The 17,705-nt window shown below is 42.1% G+C and overlaps 1 protein-coding gene across 1 annotated transcript; it reads right to left on the bottom strand.

Annotated features, from left to right (window-relative positions):
• Positions 1-11,785: 11,785 nt before the first annotated feature.
• On the bottom strand, positions 11,786-14,574 carry glulb (glutamate-ammonia ligase (glutamine synthase) b). The gene is made up of 7 exons (XM_050055171.1): positions 14,366-14,574; positions 13,789-13,969; positions 13,544-13,705; positions 13,190-13,336; positions 12,968-13,095; positions 12,676-12,875; positions 11,786-12,591 (listed from the first exon to the last, which is right to left on the bottom strand). The coding sequence occupies exons 2-7, from the start codon at positions 13,952-13,954 to the stop codon at positions 12,273-12,275; spliced, it is 1,122 nt and encodes a 373-aa protein (XP_049911128.1). The 5' UTR covers positions 13,955-13,969; positions 14,366-14,574; the 3' UTR covers positions 11,786-12,272.
• Between the last annotated feature and the right edge of the window lie 3,131 nt (positions 14,575-17,705).

The raw sequence follows: 17,705 nt of genomic DNA, 5'->3' as shown, positions 1-17,705 counted from the left end.
CATCCGACGGCCAAGTGACACATACGTTCTGCGCCTGCATGAGAGAGTGCGGAGTGAGAGAGTGGTACATCTTGACAGCCAATGTACCACTCTCCGTTTGGATTCAAACGGAGAGCCGGGGCTAGCTGAGAAGCTAGCAGAGGCTAACTGGCTGTGCGTCCCTCCGTCATGCTGCGGCTATCGTTCCGCTAGCCTCACAGCTAGCCCCGGTTTGTTATTTAGGTTAAAGTGGGAAGAAGCAGCGGGTCTGTGGGCAGCTGAGTGAAGTGGAGCCCCCGGTTCCACTACAGGCAGATTCACTCGCTACAGGGGCGAGGGAATAAAACCTAAACAGCCAATCAGAGTGATCTCTTTCACCGACTAGTTCCGCCGCAGATTCAACATGCTCAATTGGCTGAAAAGCCGCCAACGCTGAAGGGCCGATGGTGCAGGACACACCGCAAAAAGTAGGCCGACAGACGCTCAGCGACTTTGGTCGACGGCCGACCATCGGCTTGGTGTGTCAGGGCCTTTAAAGGTCCAGCGTGTAGGCTTTAGGGGGACATATGGCAGAAATGGAATATATAAAAAGTATGTTTTCTTTAGTGTAAAATTACCTGAGGATAAGAATAATACATTTTTAGTTACTTCAGGATGAGCCAGATTTGTCTACATAGGGAGTCCTTAGTTACGGAAATTGGACATGACAAACACTGGCCCTTAAGAGGGCCTTTTGCATTTTCTTGTCAGCCAGTATAGTTAGCAACCCCCTTCACGACAAGAGTGTCGATAAAACGCTTATTTTTTAACATAAAACTGCTTTAGTCAGTGTTTTTACCGGTTTAAATCAGAGGAAGAAACCTCTGCGGACAATTCAGCTACCGGTAAAAACCTCCTGAACATTGAACACTGGAGGAATTCTAACCAGGAGATATTTCAGCTGGTTGCAATTAGCAGTCCACAGTCTAAAAAACAACAAAACCGGTTGTGATTTAGCAAATAATGCTGTGTCCCAGTGGCTTTTTAGACTCCAAATGTGGGTGTTTTGTAGCGATCCATTGCTGTTTTTCCATCAGCGTCTTAGGAACCAAACTTGAATGTTTTGTAGCGACCTGTTACTGTGTTTCCATCAGCTTTAAACCACCAAATGTGGGTGTTTTGTAGCGATTAGTTGATGTTTTTCCAACAGCTTTTTAAGCTCCAAACGTGAGTGTTTTGTAGCGACCTGTCACTGTGTTTTGATCAGCTTTATAGGAACCAAATGTCAGTGTTTTATAATGACCTATTGCTGTTTTTCCAGCGGGGATAGTGCCATGAAAAAAGTAATTTACAGAGATATTGCTTCGTTTCCCGTCAGGATACTGGCACGAAGAGTGGTTGTTTTTTTACTGAGACTTAACTGCTTCTCCAGTGGGGATAGTGCCATGAAAAGTGGGTGTTTACTGAGACATTGCTGCATTTCCTGCCGGGATATTGCCCCCAAAACTCTGTATTTTAAGCCAATACATATCTTTTCCTAGCCATAACCAAGTGGTTTTTGTGCCTAAACCTAACCACACATTATCCAGAGTGTTGTTGAAATGTAAAGTTTCAGTGTTTCTGTGACATAATAAGGTGCAAATTTAACATATCTATGGTTTGCAGAAACAAATAGTGCCAACATTTCTGGTGACTGGGTTGGTACCCTCATATTCCAAAATTTCCACACTGCTGACAGTCAGTGTTTTGACACTCAATACAGTTCACAGCTCAGTTTCAAAACACGTGAGCTGGAATTTGAGGGTGGGGGAGGAGAACGCGTCATGACAAGCAGTGAAAGAAACAGTCCAGACAGAGAGTCCAAGTAAACAAATCAATTATGAAAACAACTGGCTTCATTCAGTCCTACATGTAGGCTCTGATTGATGTCTTTTTATTTCATTCAGATAAACTTTGAAAAAAAAAATGGTACAGAGGTGTTTACTCCTGTTTAGTTGGTCCTGCAGGGAAAAGGCTTTTATTAAGTGAAGTCTAACAAAAGGCTCTTTTAAGCATCAAGGCTAAGTCTTTCAAGACTATGTTGCAAATGTTTTGCATTTTCCAAAAGAACAAAATGCACTCGAGTAGCATACACATGTGAGAGAACTTTTTGTCCCAGCTGTGTGCAACCTGACACCAGGGAGTTTAGCCAAACAGGATAAGAGGGAAAAAAAACCTTCTAGGAAGAAGGGTCTAGCCTGGTCTTGTCAGCCAAACACAGAGGAGGAAAACATGTGAGGCTCGACACATGTTCTCAGCTTCTCATGTTGGCAATTATATTTAGTGCAGATCATCTTACTGTAAAGCATGAAGCAAACTCTTATCATCACACTGATATAGATACCACACAAAATTCATGCACATGGGCAACACATCTAAAATTCCTGACTGGTTTGTGTAAACCTGGTTTCAGCTGTAAAATGCTTTGGTCTTTCTCGTTAACTTTAAACGTTTTCCTGTTAACCCACAAACTCACTGATGGAAAGTCAACGCCAGAGTGAGTATTTTCACCACCAAATCCTGGGCCCTGTGCATAAACATCTCTGTGGGCCCCCCACTCTTCCTCTTTTTGTCTGTGCATGGTTCTTGTGGAGTGTCTCTATAATGTTTCCTTTACTTGATATTGAAATCTACTGTTGTGCAGAGAGGACTACACACTCACACCGTTACAGTTTGACACTGCCCTGTGGCGTCAGGGGGAAACGCAGCGGGACAAGGACGAAAGTTAAGGCGGCGAAAGTCCGACTAGGGCGGACGGGAGGGGTGGTGGATGGGTCCAATAAACACAGACTTCCACGCAAGACAGCGGTGTTCGTATCCCATAAGATTCTAAAGCCAAACCCTGTTCTTTTTTCCTAAACCTAACCATGTGTGTTTGTTGTTGAAGGTCAAAAAACAATTTGTCAACGTCAACAACCAACGCACCCAGGGTACCTTGCACGTTCTATGTGGAAAGTGGAAAGTCCATGATCAAACATCAATATGTGATGAGGTCGGAGTGAGAATGTGTTGGCCTGTGTCATCCTTTTCAAAAGTCTCTGTTTTCGCCTGTCCACACTAAAACACAAGTTTTGAAAGCAGCATTATCAAAGGTCTCGGTTTTAGGGGTGTCAAAATCCCAGATAATAATGGACAGGCTGTCTGCAGATAGTGTCCTCAGCTTTTCAGTCAAATCCACCCTTCGCTCCTCCATAGCTCCAGCCTCTCACCCAAATATGGTCACTTCTGGCTCCAAAAAAGCAAGATGGCAGAAATGCCTAACTTGAGGTTTCAAAACAGGATTTCACAAACCAGTGGGTGATGTCATGGTAGCTACGTCTATTATTTTTACAGTCTATGGTCATCATGTATTTTGTGTAAAGGATGCAGGTTCTGCAAACTGTCATCTGTCATCATCTGAAACGTGTCCCATATTCCATAAACTGTTGTGATTGGCCTGGCCCACCGGGCTGTATGGAAATCAGTTTGAACAGGAGGGGAAGCAGATTAATTTGCCAAACTTAAATAAGAGCTTGCAGATTCGTCTGGTTCTGAGGCTAATGGGAACATGCATTGAGCTTATTCTTAGGCTTGTCACACATTCTCATGTTTCTCATCACCGGTCAGCTGTGATGTATGTGCAGCAGGACTGCCATAATAGGACACACACCAGAACACGAGGAAGCTCCTTGTCCAAGATTTTGTGCTGAAATTGGATGTAACCTTTAACTGGACCTTGTTGCTGTTCATTATCTGTCTTAAGACAATATTTTAGTTGTTCAGTCTACTAGTAACAGATAAAATCTGAGCTTTAGGGTCATGTTTAATCACAGCGGTCAGGACAGTTCTGATCATACAACTGCTTGTGTTTGTTTGAAATCTTGATGACGTTTGTCACAATTGGTGGCGGTCATGCTCCTCCGTCCAGAGTTCTTTAACCTCTCTGTCTCACTGTGCGGCTCTGCTTTGACAGCTGCTCAAGTTTCCGACCATCAGGCAGGCAATGCTGTGACAGTTTTCGCTACATGTCCCCAAACCTACCACCGCAGGGGAGGAGGCTTTGGGAGGTTTGAAGATGTGGGGGAGGGGTGGGACAGAAAAACAGCCAGTTCTGTTCTGTTGTCACCAGTGATTGTGGTGATTCCCGCGGCTGCAGGGCCTCTAAAGCAGAAGAGACTGCAACAATGTGATGAGATTAGAGCTAAGACAGGGTGGTGCTTCTCAAGCTATCTGATTAGGTCCAGAGCCTCTGATTGAATCGCAGCTCAGATGCCTCTTTAGTTATAATCAATAGTCTGTTGTGTAATGAAAAGGGCAAAGTGAGATTAAGTGGTTTGTCGTGATATTTGATACTGCACTGGCTCTCCAGGACATAAGAAGCCATAGTTGTGGTTTGTAAACTGTCTTTGTTATGTGTACTATACTCTTGACCTGCTTGTTGTTATGTAACAGCTTGGTATGGAGCCCCACCCCCGCCTCTCTTCCACACACCAGATTGCCCGAGTTTAGACTCCGGCTGCCATGGCAACAAGGCTGTAGGCATAATGGTTTTCCTCGTGAGACCTCCGCTTTGTCCAGTTTATCTGCCCAGGTTATCTGAAATATCAGTTTATCCTCATATTGTTGCCAAAGTGGTCCATTCACATACTTTCACAGCCCATCAATGGAGTCAGATAACACAGGAGAAGCTGAGGAGGGCTCTACTTTTAATGCAATGGGAACAATTCAAAAGGTTGTGCAACAGTGAATATGCAGTGCAATATATGCACCTCCTCGGGTATCACCTCAGTGTGTGCTGAAAGCCTCAGTCAAGAGAGTTCGTTTGTGGTAAAGTGACTCTTCTTATTTTGTCTCTCCATTGTACTGAACATCTTGATTTGGCAGTAAACTCTGAACCCAGTTTGACTTTTGTGTATTCTCAGACTGCTGTCAAACAGTTCTCTGTGAGCAAATACCACTACACACACCATGACTCCGGTCTATTTATGGGCATCTATTGCTAAATCAAGAAAAAGAAATATAGAGATATGGGAAAACTGTAGGTCCCTTTATGGACATAAGCTAAAATAAGATTGGTTGGCCAGACTGTGCAAAATACTAATAGTGGTGAGGCGATGAGAGAAGCAAAAAGACTTCTCAGCAAATGACTCTGCTTCTGTCTGGAAACATTTAGAAAAGATTATCAACTTCAAACCTAAAGCTCCCCACTCCTCTTGTGACTTGGGCCCAGCAAACATCCTGAATGAGTTTTGCTGTGGCTTTGAAAGACAATGGGACACTCCTGACACCATCCCCCGTGACCCCATCCAGCAGCTCCTCCTCCACCACCACCCATGCCAGAGTCCCCCTCCTCCCCCACCACAAGGACGAGAGGAGAGAATATTAACAGGCTGTTCAAAGGACAGAATCCCTGCAAAGCTGTCTCTACCTCCACCCTGAAGCACTGTGCTTATCAATTGTCTCCTCACTGGAGACATGCCAAATGCCAGCCTGCTTAAAGACCACCACAATCATCTTTGTTCCCAAAAAAACACCCCAAAGACTACAGGATCTAGTGAATGCAGCTCCATCACCCTGAGCTCTGTGGTTATGACGTATTTTTAGTGTCTTGGTTTGTCCCACCTTATACCCCTTACTAACCCACTCCTGGACCCCTGCAGTTCACCAACAGTGCCAACAGATCTGTAAGCAACATAGTAAACATGGCCCCCCATGACATCCTCCGGCCCCTGGACTCCTCAGCAACCTACGACAGGATCTTGTTTGTACACTTCAATTCTGCCTTGAACACCATCATCCTGGGTTTGCAGCAGGGCAAGCTCTCCCAGCTGCACCTGTCTGACTTCACCTGCAGATGGATTACAGCAGACTTTCTGTCTGAAAGGAAGCAGCACATGAAGCTGGGAAAACTTGTCTCTGACTCTTGGACCATCAGCGTTGGTTCCCCTCAAGGCTGCGTCCTTTCCCCAGTCACCAATCTATCATGCTGCCACCCTCACTTTGCTAATTCTGGTTAGCGCCTACAGGTGGAAGATCACCTGGTAACCTGGTGCAGACAAAGGAACTTAAAGCTCAATGAACTAAAAACAGAGGCGATGGTTGTGGATTTCCAGAAGAAGGCAGCCCCTCTGCTTCCTGGGCTCCATCACCACTCACAATGTCAAGTGGGAGCTGATCATCAGCTTCCTCATCAAAAAAACCACAGCAGTAGATTTACTTCCTGTGGCAGAAAAAGTAGCTCAACCTGTACAGGTTAGTGATGGTGCACTTCTACACTGCCATCATCAGGTCCATGCTCACCTCCTCCATCACCATCTGGTACGCTGCTGCCTCTGCTAAGGACAAGGGCAGAATGCAGCCTATCATTTACTCTCCTGAGAGGGTGATTGGGTGCAATCTACCGTCCTTCCAGGATCTGTAAGCCTCCAGGACCCTGTGGTGGACAAGAGAGATTACGGCCGACCCCTCTCATCCTGGACACAACTTTCTGAGACACTCCTCTCTGGCAGGAGGTTGAAGTCCATCAGGACAGAAATGTCATGTCACCAAAAAAAAAAAAATCTTCACGAGACTCCCAGGATGCCCACTGACATCTGTCTTTATGCGTTACATTAATGCACATCTTGGAATTTTATCCTTGTACATTGCACATATTCTCTATACTGAGAACTTTATTGCATCCTCTTAAATTTTTCTAGCATCCTTTTTTATTGTAATTTTCTATTCTTAAATTATGGTCTTGACTTTTGTACTTTGTACAGTACTTTGCCGGTATTTTTCATTTATCTTAATATGTTTATTGTTTGGACAAAACACTAAGGCAAACTCCTTGTAAGTATAAACCTACTTGACAATAAACTTTATTCTGATTCTGAAGTACTCTATATAACGCTCTGTTTATAACTCTAACCATAATCTCACCACAGTCAAGACAGATTTTAGTCCAAGCTGAATGTGCTCAAGTAAAACCAAACTTGGGACACCAAACTGTCCCCTCAGCCTGCTTCAAGGCCTCCACTACCATGCTAAGTAGAGTACAGTGCCATAAGTACTTGGCCATGGTATCATTTTGTACAGACCAACCGTAAAGTGTGGAATGAAGCTAACCCTTGGGCCCCAAATCATAGCATGTTGTCCCTTAAAGCACTAAATACTTTTTAGATTAGTTAGAGTTTGGGTAGAGTTTAAATGTCTTACTCAAGGACACTCACACTAAAGACATGACTATTGATGAGATAAAATGTGAGACAAAATTTTACTGGAGAGCCTCTGTCGGCCACAGTGTCACGTTGCTGACACCAGTTATAATCTCTTAAACACACAGTCATGTAACACTTAGGCTAAATGCCTGAATGATAAGGATAGATCACTCAAAGACAAATTCATTGAATATAAAACACTGTATTATCATTTAATAGCATTCATTTGAACAACTTCTCTGCTTTCCTTTCTGCCATTTACTTTTTTTTTCATTTTTGATGCATCGTTGACTCTTATAGTTACTCTTACAATAAAAATGCAGCTTTATAAATAATTATTAAAGCAGACATGATGTTCTCTGTGACGAAAAACCAAACTCGATACATGTTTCAGATCTTTGTAAATTGATTTTCATGCTAGTGTGAGCTGAAGAGGCTCCAGTGGCTACTTGGAAGGAGGGAGAAATACCGTGAAATATCTAAAAACACTGCAGCGTGATTATAAAAACTGATAAGCAGTATTACATCATATATTGAAGTTGCTGTAAAATAATTATTACATGCAGAAACTATAATCACCACCTTGCGGTTGTTTTCCTTCTCCAACCAGTCAAGTTACAGTTTACATCCACGTCTGTCCAGAGTTATATGTAGCCATGACAGCATCCAATGTTTTAAATATGAATGTTGCTGTCTAAAACACGGATGCTTCACGGATATCTTCAACCCGACAGCACAGAAGATCTTTACATGTCTGATCAAATGTGTTCCCATCTGTTCCTGAGATATGACATTGCATAATGACCAGAAAAGTGTTTTTGCAGTACATTGTGATGTCAAGTGAAGTTGACCTTTGACCTTTTGGATATAAAATTATTTACTGAGACATTTGTGTGAAATTTTGTCATAATTAGTGTATGAATTCTTGAGTTATGGCCAAAAACATGTTTTGTAAGGTCACGGTGACTTTTGACCTTTGAACACAAAAAATTGAATCAGTTCATTCTGAGTCCAAGTGAATGCTTGTGCCAAATTTGCAGAAATTCCCTCAACGCACTCCTGAGATATCGTGTTTACGAAAATGGGACCAGTGCAAGGTCACAGTGACCTTGACCCTTGACCACCAGTATTGATCAGTTCATCCTTGAGTCTAAGTGGATGTATGTGCCAAATTCTAGGAAATTCCCAAGGTGTTCTTGAGATATCAAATTCATGAAAATGGGACCAATGTCAGGGTCAGGTGGGACCAGATGTGAATGGGTGTGAAGTCATCTGGGGAGGGATCCCAAGACTGCATTGTAGGTGTATAATGTGAGTCGTCACCACTATGACACCACTTATCACCCACCTACAATGCAGTCTTGGGATCCCTCCCCAGACAACTTCACACCCATTCGCATCTGGTCCCACCTGACCCTAACAACTCACATGATGGCCAGGTGGGTCAATGACTCACGCTGTGACCTTAACGAGTCTGAAACCAAGAGCACACATCTGACCCCAACGACTCTGTAAGGGTTCACACCCACACAGAGTTTAAAGCTTGCAACTCCATACCAGTCATTTAGAACTGAAAAAGCTTCTTGGATGACAGACGAAAAGTCTTCAAGAAATGCAAGCAAGTCCAGTTGCCTACAATATAGCACTTATGATTCACTGTTGAGTCCTAGTGGACTTTTGTGCCAAATTCTAGGAAATTCCTGAGGTGTTCTTGAGCTATCACTTTCACAAGAACAGGACCAACACCCTTGTCACAGCAGCCTTGACCCTTTACTTTTGACCACCAACATCTAATCAGTTCAATCTTGAGTACAAGTGGATGTTTGTGTCAAATTTGAAGAAGTTCCTTCAAGGCACTCCTGAGATATCATATTCACAGGAATGGGACCAATGCAAGGTCACACTGACCTCTGACCACCAATACTGATCAGTTTATCCTTGTATCCATGTAATGGACATTTGTGCCAAATTCTAGGAAATTCTCTAGGTGTTCTTGAAATATCATGTTCATGAGAATGGGACCAATGCAAGGCCACAGTGACCCTGATCTTTGACCACCAAAATTTAATAATTTCATCATCGAATCCAAGTGAATGATTTTGCCAAATTTGAAAAAATTCCGCCATGGTACCCCTGAGATATCGCATTCACCTGAATGGGACCAATGCAAGGTCACAATAACTTTGATCTTTGAACACCAAAATCTAGTCAGTTCACTGTTGTGTCCAATTGGACATTTGTGCCAAATTCTAGGAAATTCCCTGTGTTCTTGAGATATCACATTCACGAGAACGGGACCAACACAAGGTCACAATGACTTTGACCAATGACCACCAAAATCTAATCAGTTCATCCTGAGTCCAAGTGAATGTTTGTGCCAAATATGAAGAAATTCCCTCAAGGCATTGACAATATGTTCATAAGAACAGGACCATTGCGAGATCATACTGACCTTGACCTTTGACCACCAAAATCTAATCAGTTCATTGTTGAGTCCAAATGGAGGTTTGTGCCAAATTCTAGCAATTCTCTGGGTGGTCCTGAGATATCACAGTCATGAGAATGAGGCAGATGGATATACAACCCAAAAACATAACGCCTCAGGCCACGGCCCCTTTAAGATTAGTAGGTGCACGAAATACATTTGTAATTAAATTGTCATCAAGCATCTGGTGTTGATTTTGGCAAGAAATTATGATGTGCCTAAACATGACAGATGACTGTCCCTCACCAACTCAGTGCATTTACTGGAATCAACATGTTTTCAAATCAAGTTTGTAAGTTGCGCAATAAGAGCTGCTGCATGACATGTAACATTAAGTAAAACCAGAAGCAGTCACGTCACTGACTCAGACCGTTAAAGTCGTTATGTAACTGTAACCATGTTTTTATGTAACTGTGTACACTAATTATGAAATTATACATTAACTTGTTTATGCAGCTAATGTGATACAGTGAGTTGTACAGTGCACTGTTCAACTGACTGCTCCAAATTAATTGTCGTCCCTCTCCGTAGGTTTTCAGGTGTTCTTTTGAAAGGAACTCCCCAGGCTGTCTTTACTCTCCTGGCCTACTTAAAAAAAACTAGTCCATAGGTTATTGAGACTTGTGTCAAAACAACATACCAGACTATCGTTTACTTTTAGAGGATCAAGTCCTGAGGAGTCAGCAAAGTCATTGCGCTCACGTGCCCTTTATCCCTGTATTCACAGTAAAAGATAAATCTGTCACAACTCTTTTGAAGGTTTGACGTCACGTTGACCTTCTAGCGAAGACAGCCACTTTGTCTATTTAGCTGTCTGAACAGGCGGGGGGATGTGAATGTTCCCGTGTCTTAATCAGCCACCATTTGTTGAACATTACAGTGCATTTTCCTTTAACGCGGGTCACATTTTAGAGATTCATATCAGCTGACAGTGGATGTGACTAACAGGCTTGTGTCACAACACAACTTAAAGGTCCAGTGTATTTTGGGGATATATTGGCATAAGTGAAATATATTATTAAGTAGGTTTTTAGTGTATAATCATCTGAATTGTAGAGTCGTCCTTGCCTCAGTGTAGGGTTCATCAAAGTTAAACAGTCAAAGGACCCCTTTGACAAAAGAGAGACAGACCCCCTCCTACACATATAGTATAACATTACATTGCATATTAAACTGGGCAGATGGAGGTTGCCAGGCAAAGGGCCATATCAGCCTCAGGCTGCAGTCTTGACCTGTTTTTGGTTTTCAGGTAGGTGAAGGTGTACTGATGTGTATTTTCAGACATTTTCATTTTTGAAAAGAAAAAAAATCATAATAATTTGGCAACCCCTAGGAGTCCTGTGCCCCTTGTTGAAGACCCAGGCCTCAGTCCAGTGGATCCCAACTGATCCAGCAATGACATCCTGATTTCTCCATAGCTGCTAGTTGAAGCTCCACACAGTTTAATATATTCAGCATCATAATTGCGTTTAACCATGTCGCTGAGCTAGTATGTTGTCCGTCTGTCACTCACTCTACAGCAGGAAACAGCACTTCAAAATACAAACTCTGTGTTGGAAATTCACTGTACTTCATAAAGAAATGTAATTTTGACAAACTTGACATGTTTGCAAGTCAGCTGTGGTCCACTCAGAACAGACCCGTGACCCGACAGTTGGAAGCCACTGCCTTAGTGTGTTTGGCATTTTGGAGACTGATCACGAGCATCTGCTAATGTGTGCTCACCTTTTTTTCTTGTAATTTATCTTACAAGAAGCTGGATTATTTGCAGAGGTCTCTTCCTCTCCAAAACAAACAGACCTGGTGATTTAAATGGATAAAAATACTGAATAAAGCAGTTTCACGTGAAAAAAAAAACAAATCTGTTTTTCCGAAAATGTGAACGTTTCGACATAGTGTTCGGTTTGTTTGTTCTGGGCTACTGTAGAAACATGGGGGTGCAACATAGCCTGCTCCCTATGTAGATATTAACAGCTCATTCTAAGGTAATGAAAACCCAGTGGTTCTTATTTTCAATACACTAATAATAACATACTTATTACATTCCATTTCTACCAAAATATCCCTGTAAATCTGACACACTGGACCTTTAAAGCAAAACATAGGATTAAACTAGAGTCAAAAGTCAGACCTAAAAATGTTAGCTGTTTATTTTTTTTGACAATTACAAGTGGAAAAACAGACAAAAGACATATTCATTATTCAAAAAAACATTGGCTGACATTTTGAACTTAAACATCCACAACATGATAAAAACCACCATTGTGACAGTCAGCAGCCACGACTGCTAAAAACATTCAAATGCCATTGGGATCCTTTGGGTCACAGTTCTACAGCAAAAACCTGCTGCACTTAAAGAATGTTTTTCATTAGTACAGGTTAAAAACAGTTATGTAATTTGATACAAGTTATCAGCTACCATGACAAAATGTGTTGGCAGTGTTTGTGCCAGAGGTAAAAACTCTCTGCATGCAAGTAAATGCACAAAGAATGCAGGAATAGCTTAAGAATTATTTCATCTGTCATGTTAACAATTTAACTTGGATCCATACAGTCTTGAAGAAGACAGGGCTAAACACAGTACTGGTAATGACACCTGGTCTTAAGATTGTTCATTTGCTGTAATCTGTTGGCTCCTCTCCTTCTTCTTTCAGTAAACACGTGCGCACCAGAGCCTCCGTGACGATGTAAGGGTCGCAGTTGGCGGACGGACGGCGGTCCTCGAAGTAGCCCTTCTTGTCCTGCCCTACTGAGCGAGGGATGCGGATGCTGGCGCCGCGATTGGCCACGCCTGCTGAGAACTCGTCGATGTTTGAAGTTTCGTGGCGGCCGGTGAGTCGCCTGGCGTTGTCGAGCCCGCCTTTGGGATCGTAGGCCCGGATGTGGTACCTGTGTCTCTTTGCTAGCCTGTCTATCGACTCCTCAATGATTCTGTGAAGAAAAGGGAATTAGGAACTCGCACAAAACCAAAACATCATACCAGAGTTATTTACGACAATGAAAGCTCGTTCTTACTTCAGTCCTCCGTCGTCTCGCATCTCCTTCGTGCTGAAGTTGGTGTGGCAGCCGGCACCGTTCCAGTTCCCTGTTATTGGTTTGGGGTCAAAGGACGCCACCACGCCGAAATCTTCACACACTCTGTGAAGGATGAAGCGAGCAACCCACAGGTGGTCCCCCATGTTGATACCTTCACAAGGCCCGACCTGGAACTCCCACTGAAACACAACAGAGGCCACGTTATTAACTGGTATTACACAATCTGACAACTGAAAATGCATTTCAGTTAAACAGTAAAAAAGACAAATACCTGAGCTGGCATGACTTCAGCATTGGTGCCACAGATATTAACCCCAGCGTACAGACAGGCTCTGTAGTGCGCCTCCACTACGTCTCGACCATACGCCTTATCTGCTCCCACTCCACAGTAATAAGGCCCTAATCAGGTGGAAGGAAACTAAATGTTAAAACTCAGCTGGCCTTTCGGATTTCTCATATTACATTTTCACAAACAGTCAGACAAGCTTCTCACCTTGTGGACCGGGGAAGCCGTTGGAGGGCCAGCCGAAGGGATGCCCGTCCGTGCCCAGGAGAGTGTACTCCTGCTCCATACCGAACCACGGGTGGTTGTTCTCCACCATGCTCATGACCTGCTTACAGGTGTGGCGCAGGTTGGTCTCTTTAAGAACAAAGAGAGGGTTAAATTCAGATATATTGTACATATTTTTAGAGTATTGTTTTTATCATAAATATCATCTGTTCTATATTTATGTTTATTGATTTATGGCAATGCCTCAAAGCAAATTCTTTACATGCGTACTTGGCAATGAACCAGATTCTCATTCTTTAACTGCAGTGCCTCTCAGGGTCGTTCTCCTGTGCTCACCTGCCGGTTTGCGGTTGTACTTGAGCACCTCGCAGAGCACCAGCTTGTTGGGGTCTTTCCTGAACGGGTCCCTGAACATGGCTGCAGGGATGAGGAACATGTCGCTGTTGGAGCCCTCTGACTGGTAGGTGCTGGAGCCATCAAAGTTCCACTCAGGAAGATCTGACATAGAAAAACAACTGAAATCAATGACTTCAAAGTCTTGTTGTTGTGGACGTGTTGATGACACCAGAGCCAGATCATACCCTCTATCGTCTTGGGTTCAGAATCCAAAGTTCTGGTCTTGCAGCGCACCCCTTCTCCAGACCCATCGATCCAGATGTACATGGCTTGGACCTTGTCCCCCTGAGGGAGGTCCATGTACTGCTGCTTAACAGCTTTGTTCAGTTTTGAACTTGCTGAGGTGGCCATTTTCTTGACCAAAACCTACAGAGACGTGAGGATAACACACAGTGAAGCCACTGTGTCTAAACATAAAATATCATACAGCCAGACAGGGTGTGACAGAGCACATAAGGTTGACAGAAAAGGTTCAACTAAATGTTATTGATGAGGAAAAATAACATTATGTCTGATTATACAACACCACCATCAGTGATTCATCCTGCAACCTGACTACTCATCTGCTCTGACTCATAAGTGCTCAGGACACAGGAGACATGGAGAGCAACATAAACACAAGCAACACAGCCTAATAAACAAACATAGCAGGTCAAAACAAAGGGAAACTTTCAGCAGCACACAAATAGAAAACAATTTCTCCTCTAGAAATTAACCCATGAGCTGATGTGTGTGATAATGAAGTCATCAGAAAGCCCTTACCTTATGTTAAGTGTAGAAAAATATCAAAAGACTAAAAGAGTCTCTAGATGCGTGGTCTTCGTGGAGGTTTCTATTGTTTTTCATTCCTGCTTCCTTCACCGCTTCCACGTTGGATTTATAGAGCTGCCGAGCATCTCCGCCGCCTCTGATTGGCCCAAAGACAAAACGTGATCAGTCCGTGATCAGCCCGTGATGAGAGGGGGGTCTCTCATTCACTGCGGTGAAAAACACAAAGAGAGAAACCCCCGCAGGCAGAGCAGCCCTCAGCCTTAGCTAACCTTTCATATGTGAACCATGGAAAAACACAGAGGGAGCAAAACGGACGGGATTTATAATGTGACACCTCAGGAGAGACAAAGACACATTTTGACTGGCACTGATAAACAAGTGGTGCGCCCTCTACTGATGAAACCTGATTCATGTAAACAGGACAGTTTGTTCTCGTTTCAGATCAACAAAAAATAGAAATGAGATGACCCACTTACACAATCTCACATATGTTCCAAGCATTTATATTTATAACTGGAATTTTGAATGTCCTCAAACACAAATCCGAAGAAATTGGCTAAAAACTGAGATCAGCACACTGTATTTAATCTCTGGGCATATGGGACTACTGTTTTTTGTTTGTTTGTTTGTTTGTTTTTAATGAATGGAAACAGAACCAATAGTCCCATGTACCCAAAGACTAAATATAGTATGATAAAAATAGTATCTGGAGCTGGTTGCACAAAACACCTTAAGTTAAGAGCTTCCTTGAAGTCCTAGTTAAGGTCTCCTTAAAATACAATCAGTTGCAAAAAACATCCCTAAGTCTTCTCCTCACTTAAGTATTTATGGTTTTCTCCTTGTCTTTTCCTATTCTTCATTTGTAAAATCAGAATTTATTTGTGCCTGCAACTAAATTTTTAATTTCCTTAAACACATATCTGAAGAAATTCACACTGTATTTAATCTCTGGGCATATCATCATGTATGGAAAAAGTACCAATAGTCCCATGTACCCAAAGACTAAATACAGTATGATAAGAAAGTCTAAATTTCCCTTAAAATGTTCTTTTAAGTATTTATGGTTTTCTCCTTGTCCAGACAGAACCTATTTGTGCCTGCAACTAAAATTTTGAATTTCCTCAAACACAAATCTGAATAAATCACACTGTATCACTTTTTTTTTTTTTTTTGCACAAGTGACTATTATTTTTTATGTATTAAATACATCTGTGGATAAAGAACCAATAGTCCCATGTGCCCAAAGACAAAATATAGTATGATAAAAAAAAAAAGTATCTGGGGCTGGTTGCATAAAACATCTTAAGTTAAGATCTTCCTTGAAGTCCTAGTCAAGGTTTCTACAAAATAAAATCAGTTGCAAAAAACATCCTTAAGTCTTCTCCTCAATTTCCCCTTAAAGTGTTCACTTAAGTATTTATGGTTTTCTCCTTGTCTTTTCCTGTTTCTTCGTATGTAAAATCCAAATTTATTTGTGCCTGCAACTCAATTTTGAATTTCCTCAAACACAAATCTGAATAAATCACACTGTATTTAATCTTTGGCCACATGACACTATTCTTTTTTAAATGTATTTAATACATCTGTGGATAAAGAATCAATTGTCCCATATACCCAAAGACTAGATATACCTAGTGTGATAAGAAAGTCTAAAGTTTCCTTAAAATGTTCTCTTAAGTATTTACGTTTTTCTCCTTGTCCAGACAGAATTTATTTGTGCCCACAACTAAAATTTTGAGTTTCTTCAACACAAATCTAAACAAATCACACTGTATTAAATATTTTGTCAAAAGAAGCAATAGTCCCATGTGCCCAAAGACTAAATATAGTCTGATTTAAAAAGAACGAAAGAAAAAAGTACCTTGGGCCGGTTGCACAAAACACCTTAAGTTACACCTTATTTTCCTTTAAGTCCCGTTAAGGTTTCCTCAGAATAAAATCAGTTGCACAGAATATCCTGAAGTCTTCTCCTGAAGGTTTCCTTAAAATGTTCACAACTGCTGTGAACTCGTTGAATATCAAAGATATGCACGCATATGCAGTGTAAAAGATATTTCATATGGAGGACATTTAATAAACACAATGTTGAACACAACGACTATTGATATAAGTGTGCTTTTTTAATTTTTTTATTTTATGATCTAAAGATTTCAGAATTGTACTGTTAAATACAGATTTCAGGACTTTAGACAAATCAGAGCAAATGTTGTGGCATTCTTCCCTATCATACTAAATAAAGTCTATAATTTAGGTAGTCTATACATCAAACATTGAAGACTCCTGGTGTTTATAAAGTCTCAGATATACATTAACAAAATAAAATGTGAAAAATCTGTTTAAATCTCAAACAATCTCAAATCCACTTAAGTAGTTTTGAACAAATACATATCGCATGAAGCAAATATTTTGCAGAAAAATCTCTTTTTAGTGTTTATGTGTTTATGTATGAGTGTGCTTAAATGGTTAAAAGGTTGTGCTATGCTATTGTAAATTATACTCTATGAGCTTTTAAAACAGTGGTGCATGAAGAGCTCAGAAACTTCACATAGCGATAACAGTTTAAAACACTCAGTTGAAAGTCATTTTACTCAACTAGCACTTAGGTATGGAAGCATTGTCAGCAAAAAAGTATCAAACATATTGATTTATTGGATGTTTATGGTTCATTAATGTAGACAGCATTTTAGTTTGTAGTTTGTTTCTTTTTACCTAGTTTATACACTGATGGGTTGTTTAATCTACAGCAATGCATCATGTTTTATGATCTGATCATATATTTTGTCTGTAAAATCAGAATTTGCAAAGTGACTATATCGTCGTTGTCGTCGTCGTTGTCGTCGTCGTCCTCCTCCTCCTCCTCCTCCTCCTCCTCCTCCTCCTCCTCCGCTTATCCGGGTCCGGGTCGCGGGGGCAGCAGCCTCAGCAAAGAAGCCCAGACAGTCCTCTCCCCAGCCACTTCCGTCAGCTCTTCCGTGGGAACCCCGAGGCTCCTCTCGATGTGGAGGAGCAGCGGCTCTACTCCGAGTCCCTCCCGGATGTCTGAGCTCCTCACCCTATCTCTAAGGCTGAGCCCAGCCACCCTGCGGAGGAAACTCATTTCGGCCGCTTGTACTCGAGATCTCATTCTTTCGGTCACTACCCAGAGCTCGTGACCATAGGTGAGGGTTGGAACGTAGATCGACCGGTAAATCGAGAGCTTCGCTTTCTGGCTAAGCTCCCTCTTCACCACAACGGACCGGTTAAGCGCCTGCATCACTGCTGACGCCGCCCCAATCCGCCTGTCAATCTCCCGCTCCATCCTACCCTCACTTGTGAACAAGATCCCGAGATA

Source organism: Epinephelus moara, chromosome 10 (genome assembly GCF_006386435.1).
Source record: "Epinephelus moara isolate mb chromosome 10, YSFRI_EMoa_1.0, whole genome shotgun sequence".
Taxonomy (NCBI): domain Eukaryota; kingdom Metazoa; phylum Chordata; class Actinopteri; order Perciformes; family Serranidae; genus Epinephelus; species Epinephelus moara.
Note: the sequence above shows the minus strand (reverse complement) of the source record. Positions and strands in the feature narration are given on the sequence as shown.

Bases quoted from the DNA above. Each gene is read 5' to 3' on its own strand.
- glulb (XM_050055171.1), bottom strand. From the start codon at position 13,954: ATGGCCACCTCAGCAAGTTCAAAACTGAACAAAGCTGTTAAGCAGCAG. The intron at 13,706-13,788 runs GTATGATCTGGC...TTTCTATGTCAG, and splicing joins TGAACCCAAGACGATAGAGG to ATCTTCCTGAGTGGAACTTT. The intron at 12,592-12,675 runs GTAAGAACGAGC...TTTTCTTCACAG, and splicing joins CGAGACGACGGAGGACTGAA to AATCATTGAGGAGTCGATAG.